The 17,989-nt window shown below is 42.8% G+C and overlaps 1 protein-coding gene across 2 annotated transcripts in view; it reads right to left on the minus strand.

Annotated features, from left to right (window-relative positions):
- The window catches only part of EPHA1 (EPH receptor A1), a 34,226-nt gene extending 18,463 nt beyond the window's left edge, over positions 1 to 15,763 (minus strand). Inside the window, exons 1-3 of one of the 2 annotated variants that reach the window (XM_083883557.1) lie at positions 15,715 to 15,763; positions 12,330 to 12,397; positions 414 to 689 (exon numbers count right to left, since the gene is read on the minus strand). In XM_083883557.1, coding sequence (XP_083739683.1) covers positions 414 to 671 — 258 coding nt within the window. In that variant the 5' untranslated portion in view covers positions 672 to 689; positions 12,330 to 12,397; positions 15,715 to 15,763. Of the gene's footprint in view, positions 1 to 413; positions 690 to 12,329; positions 12,398 to 15,384; positions 15,488 to 15,714 lie in introns of those variants that run through there. The other variant, XM_083883556.1, reaches the window with a different exon arrangement.
- Positions 15,764 to 17,989: the final 2,226 nt, after the last annotated feature.

A 17,989-nucleotide genomic window follows, 5' to 3' on the forward strand; every position in this document is an offset into this window, starting at 1 on the left:
AAATGGATTCTGTTCTTTTTTTGGTCTAAGCTTGTTTTATTCCCTAAGGCAAGTAAAATTCCTTTGATCTCTGCTTTACTCTTTCTAAAAATTGGTGTAACCATCCAGCCCTGTCACAACCCCTTAGAATCCTTACCTACCTGGTGTCTGGTTAAATAAGAGGTTACGCGGAACACAGGTCTGATCTCATCTGAAACCTCCTATGCCTCCTGTGGCAAAGACTGCTCTTAGCATGACAGAGGGCACTGGGGGTAAAGTTTACTCTAAGGACAGCACTTACTATCCATGCCCTTCCCCAGATGCTGGTTCTCCTGGCCTGTCCCAGCCAGCAAGACACACCTAGCTTAAGCTGAAAGATATGACAAGTTTAAGCCGAAAGATATGACTCAGTCCTCACCCCCAGCAATACAGACCTTGGTGAACAGCGGGCGGCGAAACTGGATCCCAACATCTTGTTCAGACTCCATGTAATAGAGATTGAAGGTCTCTTTGCAGGTCACCACTTCACCTTTGAAGCTCTTGCAGTCCCTCACAGTAAACTTTAGTTCCACGTAAATGCGTGAGGCTGCCTCACCCCGATAAATCCAGTTGGTGCGAAGCCAGTGATCGGTGTCACCCTCGGAAAGCACACTGCAGTCCTGGTACATGTAGATTGGGGTTCCATTTATCATCTGCTGCACTTCACTCCACTGCTCCCAGGGGAGAAGAAAACACATACTGTTAGACAGATATGAGAAACAAGTTGCACTTCAAATATGACAAAATCTTGCCTAAAAATCAGTTCTTACACAGGGTATGTGGCTCAAAGCCTATCCAGTTAAAAAGCCTCTTACACTCAGCAAAAGCTGCATCTGGTCTAGAACCCCATGACTGCCTGAACTCTGTACATAGAGAGCAAACAGGATCCTGCAATTAGGATCTGACTTACATAGACCTTTGTACATCCCCTTCATCCTGCCTTGGTTCCAATTTATTTCTTTCATGCACTGCCTTATCTTGGAGATTGAGAAAAAAAATTACTACTCCCATGTATTGGCCACTTCCCTCTGCCACAGTTTACATTCAGGGTGTACAGTAGGACCTACCAGACCAGGACTATTACCTGCCCCTGGAAATAATGCACAGCATTTGGGGGTGAGAAAAAAGATGGCCTGGCATAATGGAAAGGTAAATTGCAGAAGGACTGTTCTAGAGCAAGCACTCATTAACTTCAAGTTCACGCTTCTTTAAGTGGGATGTTTTGCAAAACCCAATTTAGTATTAAAACTCATTTGGTTTTCCTGACTTCATATTGCATTTAGGTTCTGCATCTTCCCCAGGCAAATAATGGCTGAGAGGAGGACATGGGCCTAGCTGGTTATATGACCTTACTAATAATATTTGCATGAATCTAATAAAGTTTGATACTGATTTTAACATATACTTTTGCCAAATTTTAGGTGGTTCTAGTTTTTCTTTCCTTACCATAGGTCAGACACAAAATGCAAAGAGCATTCTCTTTTGAGTAATTCACACATGAGAACTGAAAATTTAGAAAGCAAGGTTTTGTCCACAGGGAAAATAACTTACATCCTTTTTGCCCCAGTGCTAAGACGGCCTTTCTCATTATGCTTTAAATATTTAATCAAATTAAATTGAAGCAAGTGCCCACATAAGTACTGGCACAAGTTTAAGCATCTTGGTTTTAAATCACACTGCAGGTTAAGATGCAATTTAAACAAGGCCTCAGTCTCTATGTTACTCCAGACTTGTCAACTCTCATGGGTTGAGCATGAGATTCACACATTTCTTCAGCACCACCACCTCCTGTGCTCACAGCACAACAGCTTGTCTCCCCACAGAACAGGTCACTCTGCTAGTGGAATGAATACAAGAGATGGACCCACAGAGTGCCAAAGAGGCTCTCTTTTTATGCCATGACTTAGAGCATACCTCCTACACAGCTCCACTCTGAAAAGTATTGGAGAGCTTTGTCCAAGCCAGCAAGTCCAGCTGACAGCACAAGCTCCTCTCTGGATGATTTCAGCCTCTTACCTAAGTGCGTACTAGCAGTCTCCTCCCAGGAAGTTCTGGGGATGGTATCTATGTGTCCCTTCTTGTTCCCTTTTTTCTTCACATAATTAATCCCCAGTGTTACCCCACCCTCTTAATCTGATCCAGCTGGCATAGACCTGCAGCACACAGGATTTACACTTATTTCACTCACTGGATGTCAAAGGATTTATGATACCAAAACAAAGGAAGACTGATGGATCAATCCCAATTGATCAAGTAGAAGGGGCAATCACTTAATGGCCTCTTGCAGTCTTTAACTGAAAATCTTCTGGAAAATGTTACTGAACTGAATTTACAATGCATCCTGAAGTATACTGAAGTAGAAGAAAAGAAATTAGGAGGAGAATAAGAGCAAACTAGCTTTCATGCACTGCCAGTGTTAGGACTGGCTTTTAGAAGCATTTTTCAATGAGTGTCTGCATGGGAAAAGCATTATTGCATTTTGGAGGCTGAGAGTTAGACAACTTTCCATTAGCAGTTTATCCCAAGGCAAGTGTCACCAGAAAGTGGTTTTTGCATGTCTCACTGAAAGACGTGAGCTGTTTGGTTCCCATCCTGAAAATACATTTTCAAAACTTGCATGATACAGAACCAAAGTTTTATTTTGAGTGGTGACAACTCTAGGAAAAAAAAAATTCTTTTAAACTCTACTGCTGGAAAAAAATCCAACCCCTGCTAACCCCTGTATTTCTTAGCTCATCTCAGCCCAGCTTCTTCCAGACTCAGTTCTTCAGGGCAAAGATGCTTGGCACTGACTATTGCACAGTTTCATATGCAGTGTGGTGCAAAGAAATAACAAGGGAGTCAGACATGTTTTTTCTAGACTCTACTGCTGATGGGTAAAGGAAGTAAAATGAGGATATTATTTATGCTAACAATACAGAACTATTGTTAAATATGCCTCTGACTTCTTTTCATTATTCAGTGAAGCTTTTAAATTCAAAGTAGTAGAGGAAAACTGTTACACACAACATTTAATGAAAGGGTGATGAGACCAGAAGTTGCCAGGCAACTGTCTCCCATCCTCAAAGAATCTGCTGCAAAATCAAAATGTATGCTTCTGATTTTTAATGTAATGTTCTTAATAAACATGTGTGGTAAAGGCTGGCTCAATCAATATTAATTACTTGCCTCTGCAGTTTGTCTGCCAATGACATTGAATCAACCTCCTTTGATAATATAACTTTTTACCCTCTTCATTCCAGACACTGTTGCCTTACTCCAGTCACAAGTTGGCCATAGGATGGGCAACATTTTTCTACAAGTGGAGAACAGTGTTAGTCAGACTTCCTTATTTTAGCAGTGAGTGAATTTGTGGGTTTTTGTTGTGAGAGAAAACTTTCTTGTGAGATTCAGAATGATAGAAAGAATTAGGATGGAAAGGACCCTTGGAGATCTATTCCAATTCCCTGCTCCAGACAAGCTAAAGAGTTCTTAAAGTCTTTGCATGTTATTCTTTTTAATTCCATTTAAACTCTCTTCTTTTTAAAGTTAGAGTCTAAACTGTCCTTAAACTAGTCTTCAAACTCTTAAAATTGTTTAGAATTCTTTAAAAGTTGCTAAGAAAACAAATGCCAATGCATTCAGAAGAGTGCTATAGGGTAGTAGCTTCGCTTCCTAAAAAGTCTAAGTATGTAGTCATTGAATTTGAGAACAAATGAGTTTTCTGTACTTCTTAGAAACCCATATACTAACACAGGCACCTAGTTCCAGAGTTTTGTTCTTGAAACTCTTGGTGTTGTGGTATAATACAGAGCAAATTGATTCCAGCACAGCAATTAGCCAAGTGAATAACAACCTCAAAGCAAAGGTACTGTGTCAATAACCTCAAAACACTGCAAGTTCATTCAAAAGGAAAAAAGGAAAGCAACTTTCCTCACATTGGTTTGATTCCATATAAAGAAAGCTGTCTTTATAAAGGCCATTCAGAATGACTTCAGTGACAACCTGGAAGGGCACCAATAAATATTTGTAGTAAACAGTATTGGTTTGGTCTGCCATTTGAGTAAAAATCTGAAGATTAAGGTATGTGCCTTTTAATATCTGCCTTTATTGACTCTGAAATGATTATACAGTTTGAAGCTCTGAAGCCTATTGAAGGCTTACTCTCTGCTTTTTCTGTATACTGAGCCTTCTCTAGATTAGGTTTGTGTCAAGGATCCTGTCTAGGACAAGCTGTGATTCCTTTGTCTATCTGTGGGCTACTCTTCCTAGGATCTACCATCAGATATAAGATGGAAACAGTTTGCACATCTTGGAGCCTCTGTCTCAGGCTTTGCAGGCATCAATGAAGTGGTCTCTTTTGGTTTTAGCCTTTTTTTAGGTGAGGGAAAAAAAAGAAGGAAACAAGCTTTTTATGTTGACAAATACAGATTTCATCCCTGCTAATGGAGAGATAGGCTACCAGTGACAGAGGCAGCAGACTGTGACAGTATTGCAAATTGTAGGCTCAGACTGGAGACAGAAGAGCTTGTGACTCCAATAAGAAAAGTGTCTCCATCTCCAGCTTGCCTCGTCTCCTTTCAGAAAAGAGTCTGCCTGTGGTAACCTCTATCTCATTTGCTTTCGCATTACCTTAGCACAGTGACTTCCAATCTGTGGTCTGCAGACCCCTGAGGAAAGGCACAGCAGTACTTTCAAGAGACTTACAGAAGCAAAAGCAAGGCAAGCATCTAGCCAGTAGGCCTAAAGTTACTAAACTAAGATGCATATCCCCACTGGAAAAGTTAATAAGAATTCCTACTGGAAAAGTCAAAGAGTTCATTTGCTGAACTTAAATAACTTTGGGTTAGAAAATTTCACTAAGATGAAAAGACCAGGAAAGTAAGTAAAGCCATCTACAGTGTACCTGTGCATAACAAGTGTGTCTTAATCTCATTTAATTTTCAACAGAATTGAGAGGCCCTTAAATCTTTTCTTGAAGAAAAATTGCAAAAAATTGCCCCAAAACAGCAACCTTTTTCAGCAACAATACATCACTGGTGTGCCAAGCCTGAAACCACCTAGGAGAACATGTGCTGCTGAACAGTTTTTATCCTCTTTCCCTGGCTGCAATCTTGCCTGTGGAGTGTCTTGACTTTTATATAGTAGCATTTGCATGTTACTGTATAAAAGTCAAGACACCATGACCAAAAATCCTTCCTGGAACAGATTCAGCATTGAAGGTAATTACAGCTGTGCTACAATCACAGTGCAGTTTCCTCAGAGGAAAGCCAGTGACAAAAGAGGGCACCTTGCTGGCACCTGCCTTGATACACTGAAGAGCTTCTCTTCAGTTGAAATACATCTGACAAAAATTTGTCAGGAGGCAAGCTGGACCAGCCAACCAAAAATAGCATCACCACAGTGGTGTATTCCAGAACTGAAGCTTCTGTGACCCTTTACTGAAAGTTTCTCAACACTCTTTGAAGTTCTTTTGCTGGTGTGGAAGACAATTTAGATGACGATGATGAAAGAAGCGTGGTGACATCTAGACACTTCATGAGTCCTGTAACTTAAATCTGAGAACAGCTGAGACTGCTCTTACTTCTTTGATCATTTGGCTATGGTCAGACAATTTTAATTTCATCATATCATCACAGAGCCTTTGACACAACTGAACACAGAAGAGATGTTTACTTATCTACAGTATCTTTATGGGTGGGATGATATGTTTTTCCCCACAATGATCCATTGGTTATTTTCAGGGAGGAGCAACTCCATTATGTAATTACTGGTTCTTTAGGGCACTAGCACATAGGTCTCCATCCCACCCATGTCCTTTCAATTTAACTGGTACTCATGCTCTTGTGGGAAGATAAGGTGTTAATGTGAGACACCGAGCGCCAGTGCATTGATTACAGAACCTGTTTATCAAACCCAGGTTCTGCTGTCTGCTCATTCTCTGAACTGCCTGACCACATTAAGGTCTTGCATGAAAACAGTTCTGGTCACAACAGATGGTGCTGGATGAGGGGTAATGACACTCTAGTCCAACATTTCACCTAGCTGGTTTGGAACACTTGTTTTGTATACACATGTTTTACTAACACTCACTAACAGTATCCGTAACTACAAAAGGGACTGGAGTGAAAAATCAGATTGTGCATCTTAAGAGTTCAGAATTCATGGCTAAAACCATATTACCAATAGAACAAATATTAGCTCTCATGTTATTTTTGCATTACATTGCATAGGATTCATTGTAAATGGAAGTAATTTTTTTTTTTTTCATTTTTTCAAGGTAAAGGGCTTTATATTGTGAGTTGTGGTTTTGTATGGTGTGTCAAGTGTATTTCTAGTGTTTACAGAGAAGCTGGAAATTAGTCTGATGGTGATGGGCAATACTTGCTCTGTGTAAGTTCCTTCAAAGATGTATCAGGTGGAATCCCATACAGGGATGGGGTAATTATGCCTTGATGATGATCAAACTTGCCTGGAGAAAAGAAGCTGCAGGAGATGGCAGCCTGAAAGTCATGTGAGGACCTGGCAATATTCAGGTCAAGCAAAGAGAAGCCAGAAACTAGGCCTTGAAAACAATGGAAAAACCCTTCTGAGAAATAAATTGAGGGAATATTTTTCTGCAGATCTGCTTCTGAGATGGTGAAAATCACAGTTCAAAGCAGAGGTTCATCCTTCGAGGACACAGCAGGCAACAAAAGATGTAAAGCCTTTTCTTTCTAATTGGTTGCCTGCAAACTCACTAGTATTTTAGTTGGTAATATAATAGAAGTTGTTTTGTTTGGGTTTTCTGTTTGTTTAGTTGGTTGAGGTTTAATATTATTATTATTATTTTAAATAGCCTTTAGTCTTCTTGGAGGATCATGCTATAGACAGGTTAATCTCCAAGCTCCAGCTGACTTGTGCTGCTTTTGTGTTGACACAAGGAAGCTCAGTGAACCTTGTCCACTCATTCAACAGCTATAAAAGAGTGAAGCAGCTTTCTGAAGCTGCCAGGCAACCGGGCTGTCACCACCACAGTGCCTGAGCAGCCGTGGTGATGAATGTCATGGCTGTACAGCATCTTCACTTTGGCTCACAACGTGCTCTTTTCTGCCCTTCAGGTCACAACACTGAGTGCACTGGCCAAGATTGTTACTTGGGTCTCTGGCAGTGACTCCATCCTAGGCTGCCTAGTTGGTGGCTCATGCAAACTGGCCTTCCCTGCAGCTATTAATTTACACTCCACTCGTTCCCATCTCACTGGTTGGTATTCCCCTTTCTCACATTTCTGAATAAAGTATATCTGGATATGCATAACAAATTTTTTTTTTCCTTCTGTCCCAAATTGACACAAAATAACTAATTTAAAATGAACAGGATACCATCAGCAAATACCCTTCACCAGTCCACAGATCAAGAGCAGCAGGTCATATCAGGATACAGCCCCAGGTAGCTGTTGACTTTACTAAGCATTTTTCCCTTATTTCTATACAGATCCTGTTTACTCAGAGGAGCTAATCCCCTATGCCTGATACTTAAACTGAGAGCAGTGAGGTGTACACTGCTACTCTACTCCAGCTTCACAGGTGATGGCACTCCTCTGAGTTAGCTCCTAAAGAACATGCATGAACAACAGTTGTGGGAAGAGGTGCACAAAACTGCTTTTCTGATGGCTGTTTTTCACACCACCTTTGGATGCTACAAAAAACTGACTGGCCATGACTCTTCCACGTAAAACTATCTGAGTAAGAGATCATTGAGTCTGACTAAGTGAACTGCCCAGGTTTAACAAGATAGGAGTGCTGTTCTGGAATTGCTTGCAGGTTGAAGGCGTGTGCCCCACAGCACTATTTTCCTCGTGACCAGGACTGTCTGTCTGACCAAGAAGTGGTGGAACAGAAACCAGCCATCAGCTGATACCAAAATCTGGGACCGCTGAGTCTGGTGGAACACGACCTCACCTTGCTACAACCTGAAGGCATGTAAATGTTATGGTGTGATCAGTGATAGAGAAGTTGCTGACAGGTCACAGGTCTAGTCTATTACCTAAAAATTTATCAGTGTAGAATTTGAACTGTGCCTGGGCTTTAATAGGGACAACAACAGCATAATAAAAAAAAAGGATCTGATTTTTTAGCTTAATCAAATTGTATTCACATAGCTTCGGCAGTTGTTATGGTCATAATTAAACTTTCCACGGAACATGAGGTGCAGAACTCAGACACTCTTGTTCCTAAACAAGAAACACATATTTTCCAAAGTTTTCAGGTGTTTTTGGAGCCATAAGAGCTGTAGTTTGTGGCTATTCATTGACAGCCTTTGGGATATGTTAGGCCACTGGCATTTTATAAGCCCATCCTTAGTCTTGTTTGAAAGTAGACTTTGGAAAAGCCGAGCAGATCAAGTGCCATGCACACTGGGAAACTGGTAGAAAGATTGAAACTGATAACAGTGCTTTGAAGTATGTGTGGAAGCAAGCAAGAATGTGGAATAGGCAGGAAAATAATTATGTCCTCCTCCTCACTGTGAATAAAAGACTGAGAACAACAGCAGCTTGAAAAGGAGACTAAGAAAGTAATTTGGAAGCTTTAATAATGCTATGATCCATGGCAGAAATGTAAGCTGGGAAAAGTAAGCTCCACAAACCAGCTACCAGCTGAGAACTGAGCCTTGCCAAACTTTTAATATGTAATAAATATGGCACAATTTGGCAGCAGTAGAGTTCATGTGATTCCTGAAATAGCATACATCCAATTTAAAAATTAAGTCAACATGAAAAAGGACCCTTTTACAAGCAAAGACTCATGTAGAACTGGTGAAAGCACATCTCCCCAGAAAATGTAGGAGCTAAAAAAGAATAAAGTATGTTTCATTTACATTTCATTCAAGAATATACAGAAAGAAAGTCATATTGAAAAGCCCAGGGTGCAGCATTTTCCAGCACAAATGTCTTGGAACTTAAGTAGTCACATGTACTCATGGAAGTATGACTAGATTATGCAAATACTATTCACATACACAAAAATTGGAAAATGTGGATAAAAGAAAAATTTCAAGATAGGCCCACAAGCTGGGAGTGAGATAATCACAGCATTAAAGACAAATATTGGGTTGCTCAGTATGTTGTATGGTAGGCCTACATAAACCAATACAGAAAATCCATAGGAATAGATATTACATAAAATCATGAAAAAAAAAATCTAAACATAAAATCATGAGGACCTTTTGTGCCTGGGCTAAAAATTCAAGCTCAGAATTCTAACGAACAAACAATTCTAAATTATCACACAGACACAAAGATTTAGACAGGAAAGGATCTTTGGTTCTGTACTCCAATCCCCTGCTCAAAGCAAGGCTGACTTCAAAGCCAGGCTGGGGAGGCTTTAGGGCCTTGTCTATTAAAAGCAAAATGCAAGAGGAAAGCTTAATTCCTCATCACAATCTGTTCACAGCTGATGCAATTATATTTGAAAGCAAATTAGTGATTAATAACATTGTATGCTGTTATTTCACAAGCTGCCAAGAAGCAGTGCCACTATGCCTGATAAGTGAATTTGTTCATGGTTGGATTTGAGAGGTCCTTTTTGAACATTTTCAGTGGTATCTGAAACCAGTTCAGGTAGCTAGGATGTTTGTGCAGCATGAGGAGTCTTAAAGAAATGTGACAGCAAGTTCTGTCCTCCTGACACCTTCGAAGTGGCCAGCGTTGGCTCTGTAATATTTGTTAAAAGGTGGAGACCTACCACTAGTACTGTAATACACCTCTCTATGCCCACCTGGTGTTGCTGTGGCAAAACTTCAAAGGCAAAAAAAGAATTATCAAGGAATATGTTAGATGATGAAGGAGGGAGGTGGTGGGTGGTAAAGTAGATAAAAGGGGACCGTAGGAACTACAGTCTGCCTCTTTAAAAGCCTAGTTTCCAATAGTAGCCTAAAGTTAATGAAACTCTTTCTAAATAGCTACTAAAAAGCAAGCTAGCACAAACCTTTTAACAAACAAAACTCTACAGACACTTTACTTAAAGTACAGAGACTTTCACTCAAAGACTGCCTTTAAGCTTATGCAAGATGCTGGCTAATTGTGCAGAAGTTCTGAACTGCTGAAGTGCTGTCCAAAACTGAGTGGTGTTCTCAGGTTGAGCACGTGTGTTAATGGGAGCATTGTCTACCCTGGATACAGCCACAGTCTGACCATGAAACAACCACACCTGGCAAGCCACTTCATCCTCTGTCATTGGCTACAAGTGAAGAGAAAACAAAGGTGTAGTTCTGCCTCCACAGACTTAGCCAACCTCTTCTGGGCTGTGCCTCGGGGGCCTTGTCCATATAAAGCATGAACATTCCCCACAGCAAATTCCTCCTCTGTGCGATAAGTGTATTGACACAAATCCAGCTCACTGATGGGAGATCTCCAGCATCTGAGGTTAAGTACAAGTAGCAGCGTTACATGAAGTACACCCTTCAGCTCTGTGTGCAACACAGCTCAGACTGTTTCCAGCCTGTTACTAATCAACCTAGTCAGACTATTTAGTACTAATCTTGGCTCTTTTTTGTCAAAAAATGTTCTGAATTAATTTCCGTTCTTTTTTGAACTTATTGAATTCTTCATTTTGAAGGAATGGTTTCAGAAACACTTGTTCAAAGTTCTGATTACAAGAGAATCAGCCATTGTTCCCTTTTTGCTTGTGGCAATTTGTCAGACTTCCACCCAACAGTTATTGGGAAATGATGTAATTAGACAAATCTCCTCAAAAGGCATGCTCATGAGAAGTCAATGGATCTATTCTTCATCCTCTGTTGTTTTATCAATCATCCGTATCCTGATCTGTTAGTTTTGATTTCTCTCAGGCCATGTTCCCCATAATTTTCAAGAATTCTCAGTTACAATTATATTTTGAATATACATATTTTAAAAAGCAAATGTAACACAAGCAGGATTTGACAACTCCTCACACTGCTCTGAACCTACAGTGCAACACTCAGATGTTCTGTAATAAAGGTTTTATTTTCTTTCTATCAGATTTTTTTTTTTAGAATGCACTTTTCAGCTGTTTTTTTCAATCTTTTCAAGAGGGAAATTTTGTCCTAAACATGCCTGGAGGATAGAATTGGGGTAAAATTACCACACAGAGAGTTGATGAGACAACAAAGGGAACAGTGGGCAAAACATGATCTACATGTATGTCTCACTAGAGCACCTGTTCTGAGCAGGGTATAATAATACTACTATTAACAACCAAAACAGCTTTACTAATAAAACAAATGCAGTTATGCCAGTACAGAAGAACCTCACTGTCTGGCTCTATTTCACCCAGCAAGGCTACTGGGAGGAGGAGGCTGGAGTGGATTTAAACCAGACACAGCACATTAGACAGGAAAGTTATGGAAATGAGTAAGGAACAGGCTGAACCCGGGCCTGCTTTAGAACAGGAAGGGTGAAGACTCTCCAATGGAAAGCTTGGACTTCCTACAAACACAAAAGCATGGATGAGGAACTGAAATTGTGTATTGACATATGTGCTAACTACTACAGGAGGGTAGTCCCTAAATTTCCTTTTCTTTGTGCTTCCTTCCACCACTCCCACAGCACTGCTGCTACAAAGGAAACCACCTTCACTGATGTAGGTTGTGACACCAGAGGGACTGCTCAACTATTCTTCATACAAAATAGCTGTACTTGTACAAAAATAGCTGAGAGTTCAGCTGTCTTTCGGGGTCCAATGCTGCAGTAGTTTCAGGACTACATTTTGAAACACTTCCATCAACTCAATTTTATAGTCACAAAGCAAAGGGAAATTCCTCCCTCATTGTCAGCTGTGTGGACCAAATACCACAGCTTGGTGCAAAGTCCGAGAATCCTGTAGCCCACCCACAAGGACAGATTGCTGCCCCATGAGTTAACAGTTATTTCTTCAGTCAGCTGCTGAATTAAAAAATGTGTTTCTAATTTCTTGAGAGACTCTGAGACAGAAATACTTTTGCTCTGCCTATTTCCCTAGGAAAAAAAAAAAAAAGACATAAGATTTATGTGCAGCATGACAGAATGAAAAACTGGGTGATGAATTGATTTTTTTCATTTTTCTTCATTGTTTTATTACTTCATAGAAACAGTATGTTTCAAGGATATGTTTAAGCAGACTGGAAGCCAATAGGCATCAGTCCTTAAAAAGCTGGCTAGGGGTGAGGCTGCACAGATGAAGGGAGAGAGAGACTTATAAAGCCTAAAATGTCCAGGAGGGGATAGAGCCTCAGAAGCTCAGTTTCCAGAAGCAGGGTAAAATTTCAACATAAATTATATTGTTCCGATATTTAATACTGCCAGTGGCTCCCCTTCCTTGAATGTGGGTACTCACCCCTTCTTCCGGAGGGTCTGGAAGCCAGCCCAGTTCACCTTGTGCGGTGCTTGTGTCAAGTAGATCCACTGAAAACCAGAAGAGAGGGAAAAAATAAATCAGTGACCCAACTCATATGCCCCACGGAATGGTTTCATCCTTGTCAAAGAAAGTAAAGCCTGCATTTCCTTTCTCGACCCCCCAGTCTTCGAAACCTTTCACGTTCAAAAGCCATGACTAGAAGAGGGACAGAAAGTTACAAGACAGGGCAGCTAGGCAGCAGTTAAACGTTTTTACTAATGTATGAGATCCCCTCCTATACACATCCAAACAATGCAACCCTGACAAATTTTATCACTTCCTAAAACTGTCCCAAAAAGGAAGAAGGAGGCCGAAGCCTATTCAAATGGGAACGCGGCATTAGCAGCTGAACACATCTTTCCTTGAAATAAAAGGCAGCAAACTAAATGGCTGAAGAGGAAGGCAATCAAATAAATTACCAGCACAAAAGATCAATCAGTGTCGCCTGGAGGGACTATTCAGTACTTGAAACACAGTGGGAAAGTACAGAGGGAGTGTGAAGTCGTAGAAAAGGGACTTTCCATTGTCACAGTACCCAAAAGCCAGGACATGCATCACTTGTGCAAATTGATGAGCCCCCTACTTCTAACTCAGACTGTCCACCAGCTGATGCTGGCCGAGAAATCGTTTAACCCTCTCCCAACCTTCCGACTTTTCTGGCCGGGACATCAAGAGAGAGTCATGGCTGATTTAAGCCTTGCTACTGGAGTTCTGTGACAAAGGAGAAAATCATTGCTATGTTCATTTTTAGCCCTCAAAGGGAATTTGAAAATGCGATGACAGTTTGGCCCAAAGTCTTGATCTGAAGACACGTTTAAAATGTGTCACTTTGTAGGCAAACATTGAGAAAGCAGAGGAGTTGGAATAAGACACACTGTGGGATGTGCAGCTTCGTGCCTGCCCTTGGGTCTGCCGGTGCTGCCAGAACAGACTACTCCTTTCTTGTGCACCTAGTGAAGTCACAGCTTGGGAACACAGGAAACACAAGAAAAATTCTTTGGATTCTCTTTTAGATTCCTGTGGGTGTATTCAGAAGGGTCGTTTCTAAACTCCTCAGAAAAGAAATTGGGGGTGAAAGGTAGGAGTGGGGAGATTTTTAAATGGCATTTAAATAACCAGGTTTCCTCCCCCTCATCTGACTGTTTTACAAATACTCCCTGCCAACTATAAGTAATAGTGTAAAGTGCAGATCAGCAAGAGTCCTGTGGAATGAGGAAGCAGGCTGTGGGCCCAGGATCAGAGATAAGAGGGATTGCGCTGCTGTTCTCACCTCTGAAACACCCTTTCGGGATTGGGAGAAGGGAAAAGCAGGAATCCAGGTTTTGCAAGTTCTAAAGTGTTCACAGTATGGTCATATGGCACAGCCTTCCTAGCCACAGACTCACTGTCCAGACAAGGCTCCTCATTCACGTCCCCTCTACTCTCCATCTCTTTATTTCAGATAATATTCTTTTGTGGTTAACTCCAAAAACTCCGAGGGCGAGGTAGCCTGCCCTGCCAGAACCATCACCCAGATAACATCTATGCAGTCCCGTCCTCTTCAGGATTGAAGCTCAGGGTGGAAGTGAGAGGGGAGAAACTTGGAAGTGGCCAGGACAGGAACCTGGCAGAGCCCTTGTGCCATGCCCTGCACTGTCAGCAAGGGCAGCTCCGTCAGCTGCTGTGTGCCCGCTGGAGGGACAAAGTCCATTGCCAAGAATTATTTCTCTAAGTGAATCCTACAAGAGGGGTTCTCCACGGAAAGGATGATTGAGTCAGTAGGACTACAGAAGCAGAGGAATACAGGTGCTCAGGGACTAGTAGCTCTCTGGCCCACAGCTTTGCTGCTGGGCATCTCACGTGGCTGTCCAGCCACAGGGGTGGAGGTATCCCCAAAAAGAAGAAAGGCTTCAGATAAGAGAGGACGCCGGGAAAATGAGCTGTTTCCCTGATAGAGAAGTTAAGGAAGAGTGGATCACAGACACAGCCCGAATGAGATGGCTGAGATACGGGAGAAGCTGGCAGACTGGTTACTGTTACTGCCAACTGCTGGTCACACGCCTCTGGAAACCCAAGCCTGCCTGGTGCTACTGGTGTTAGTCCTCACCCAGGCTGGCCTTCTGCACAGTGTCTGCCAGCTGCATCCACCACTGGATCCTTAATAGAAACGTGCTTGTCAAGGACGCTTTAAAAGATCTCTCAGCCCTCGCAGAATCAGAGCTGAGCCCATGGCTGAACTGCCAGTTATGACCAAGTCCCCTCAATCGAGAGCCTGGAGAACGAAGGAGAACTGTCTTTGGGATGGAAAAGCTCCCACACCTCTTGCTGTACAAAACAGAAGTCCCTGGCAGAAATTGACTGCAGGAGGAGGTAGGAAACAGAGCAGAGATTTACACTTCCCTCACCTCTCCATTAAAAGTTACCATTCTCCCATGTTTCATAACCACTGTGCAACTACCAAGATGGAAGAAAAAAAAATCACTACATCTAATAAAAGAGAGTAAGTGATACAGAGAAGGAAAACATGGAAGCTTAAAGAGGTGGAAGAGGAAAATTTAAAACACAGCTCCATCTTCTGTGAGTAGGATAGGTAAAAGACTCCGATAAAATGACTGTCTGCTTGCTCACAAGGGTTAACTCCTTCAGAGGGCTTCTTGAGGAAACTGCGGGGGTGTTGCCAGAGGAGGGGAGAAACTTTCTGAGTTTGTGTTTAAACTTGTTATCTGCAAGGCCCGCGTTTGAGGGAAACAGGGGCAGAATTCTCTTGGAACGCTGGATATGCCGAAGCATTTGTGCTGTGTTAGGAGGAGATGAAGGAGGGGAAGAACATACCTGGGCTCCTTCACTGAACCCCCGAGGTTCGGATGGGATTTTCCAAGCCGTGGTCCCCCCACACCCGGCTGCCCTTCCCTGACACCCCAGTCCCTCTGAGGTGTCCCTGGAGCCACGTCCCGCTCCCTGCGCGCCCCAGCCCAGCCCTGCGGGCAGAGGGACCGGCGGCGGGTCCCACGCTTACCTTCTTTCCCGTGCGCCTCGGGAGGAGCGAGAGCCCAGAGGAGAAGGAGCCCGAGGGAGAGCTCCATGCCGGCGCTGCAGGTGCTCAGCCCCAGGCTGGCCGGGGAGGGGGCCCGGCTGGCAGCCCCGGCCGGCTCCGGCCGCTGTGCCCGGGCGGCTGCGGGCAGCGCATGGGCCTCTCCCGCGGCTCCCAGCGCGGCGCGCACGTTGCACAAGCCTGGCCCGCGGAGGTGATGAAAGATCAAGGCGAGTGGGTGGAGAAGCCTTACTGCCTTTACCTGTTCTAAGGGGCTGGTCACAGACTTCCCATCTGGCAGGCAAATAAACCCACCTTAAAGGCAGCCACCTCTTTTCCTGGGAGCCTCCCTCCACCTTTGCTCCACTCCCGTGAGAGGCTCCCGATTGCCACCTCCTGGGCAGCCCTCGCCATCCTTGCCGGTCCCGCCCGCCCCGGCAGTGGCTTTAAACTGAAATTTAGGGAAGAAATTCTTCAGGGTGGTGAAGCACCGGAACAGGTTGCCCAGGGAGGTTGTGGCTATTCCATCCCTGGAAGGGTTCAAGGCCAGGTTGGAAGGAGCCATGGAGCAATCTGGTCCAGTGGAAGGTCTAGTTCCAACCCCCATGGCAGGGCAGCTGGAGATAGATGATCTTCCAGGTCTCTTCCAAGCCAAACCATTGTGTGATTCTGTGAGCTGTGATAATGGGGCTAAAACCACTGAGCCATCCTCACTGCATATGTTTAGGAAATCCATCTGTACCCAGGGACAGCGGCCCAATTAATTCCCAAGTATGTCACAGAGCAACAGCGATACCACTTTGTCTGGCAGAATTGCTGTTTTCCATTTAGTGAGCTCCTCAGCACTGATGGACAGTGCCTGCTTTTCAGCAAAAAACAAATCATGGGAGAAGAAGCAAGCTAGAAGGATTCTTTCTCTGGGTAGGAAGACCTCACGGGACTTTTAGTTTTCTTCCTGAGGGACATAAATATGAAAGAACTTGCCTTTGTTCTGTCTCTTCTGGCATTCATCAAGGATGTTACTCCCACCCATACACAGCTATTACACCCCTCCCGGTAAAATACAGATGGTATTATTATACCTACACTTGCTGTATGGCTGCATTCCTCCTGCTCTCTTCCTCCTCCTCCCCAAGGAAGGCTAAAGAAAGGACCTTGTCTGGTTGCATAGAGTGGCTGGGGGATCTCCACCCTTGGAGATGTTCCAGATTTGCCAGGCCACAGCCATGAACAACAAAGCCACCTCTGGAGTCAGCCCTGCTCTGGGCAGCATTTGGGACTGTGGACTCTCTGAGGGCCCTTGCATCTAATTCTGTGATTCTCAAACCATACATCTTGAGAAAGCAAGATCTATCCCAGGATGTCTGAACATAGGCAAGAGAAATTTCAGAACACATGGTTACAATACTAAGATTTAAATTTTACATAGCTCATGGAGTAAAATATAGGTGCAAATAATTCAAATGTTAACGACATTCAGAGTAGTCGTACCTTAAATTTGTTACAGTTTAATTCTGTCTAAAGTTCTCTTTATCAGTCCACAGTGCTAAGTCTCAAACTTTTATGCCAACATTTGTCCTACATTTGAATGACTCCTATTGCAGGAGTCATGTAAGATTTTATGGTCTGCAACCCATACCTTGAGTTTGTGCTAGAGGAATGTGTCCATTTAGGTCTTCATTTGTACAGTTCTGTGCCTTCTTCAGTCTGTGATGTAGCAGTGGGGCAGACAGACCCACAGCCAACTTCTCTGTGATGGCACACACAGAGAGACACACAGGCAAGGCCTGCATATACACAAAATGGGGAAGAACCATTTGCAACAGGAGGATAAGGCTCTAAGGCTCTATGAGCCCATGTCCTTCCTCAGGTTAAAAAAAAAGAAAAAAAAATCAGTGTTGAGGCCTGACATTTGGTTCCTCAGGGCTAACAGAGTTTAAATCTGTAAAATCCCAGAAGTGACAAGTTCTGGAGTGAAGAGCCTTTGAGATGCTCTATCTCCATTTCAGTGGTGTGCAGATACTCAGAACATTTAATCCAAGGAATAGGTAGGAAGCAATTTACTAAGGCTTACTGGAGAACATGGCCTAAAAAATAATTACTTTCTCATTCTCCTGCTTGTAATGTTGGCAGATGAAGATCAGCAACAGGGGTTTTCCAGATAATGGTGGTCAGAAATCATGTATTGCTTTGTGGTTTTTCAGATTGGAGACCACCTAGTGTAGCTTGCAATCGGAATGTGTGTGAAATGATAGTGAAACAAAATATGATCTAATGTTACAGCAGGATCAGGATCTGAAGAAAATCTATAAACATGTGGGAGGAACAGAAGTAAAAACACCAAATGCCTAGAACTTTGTTGATATCTGTAAAAGCTCTGCTAGATTGCTTTTCCATGTGTCCTCTGCACCACAATGCAGATACAAAGAGAAAAAGAGGGAATATACACAGAGATTGTAGCCAGTAGAGTGAGTGCCACACATGCATTTTCATACAACTCTGCTGAGTGTTTCATTGGCAGTGTTATTCTGTTTGTGCATCACAAGTTTAGGTTTTGTCTTTGGAAATTGTTGGGCAAAACTAATTCCCT

Source organism: Zosterops lateralis, assembly GCF_965231275.1.
Source record: "Zosterops lateralis genome assembly, chromosome: 2".
Taxonomy (NCBI): domain Eukaryota; kingdom Metazoa; phylum Chordata; class Aves; order Passeriformes; family Zosteropidae; genus Zosterops; species Zosterops lateralis.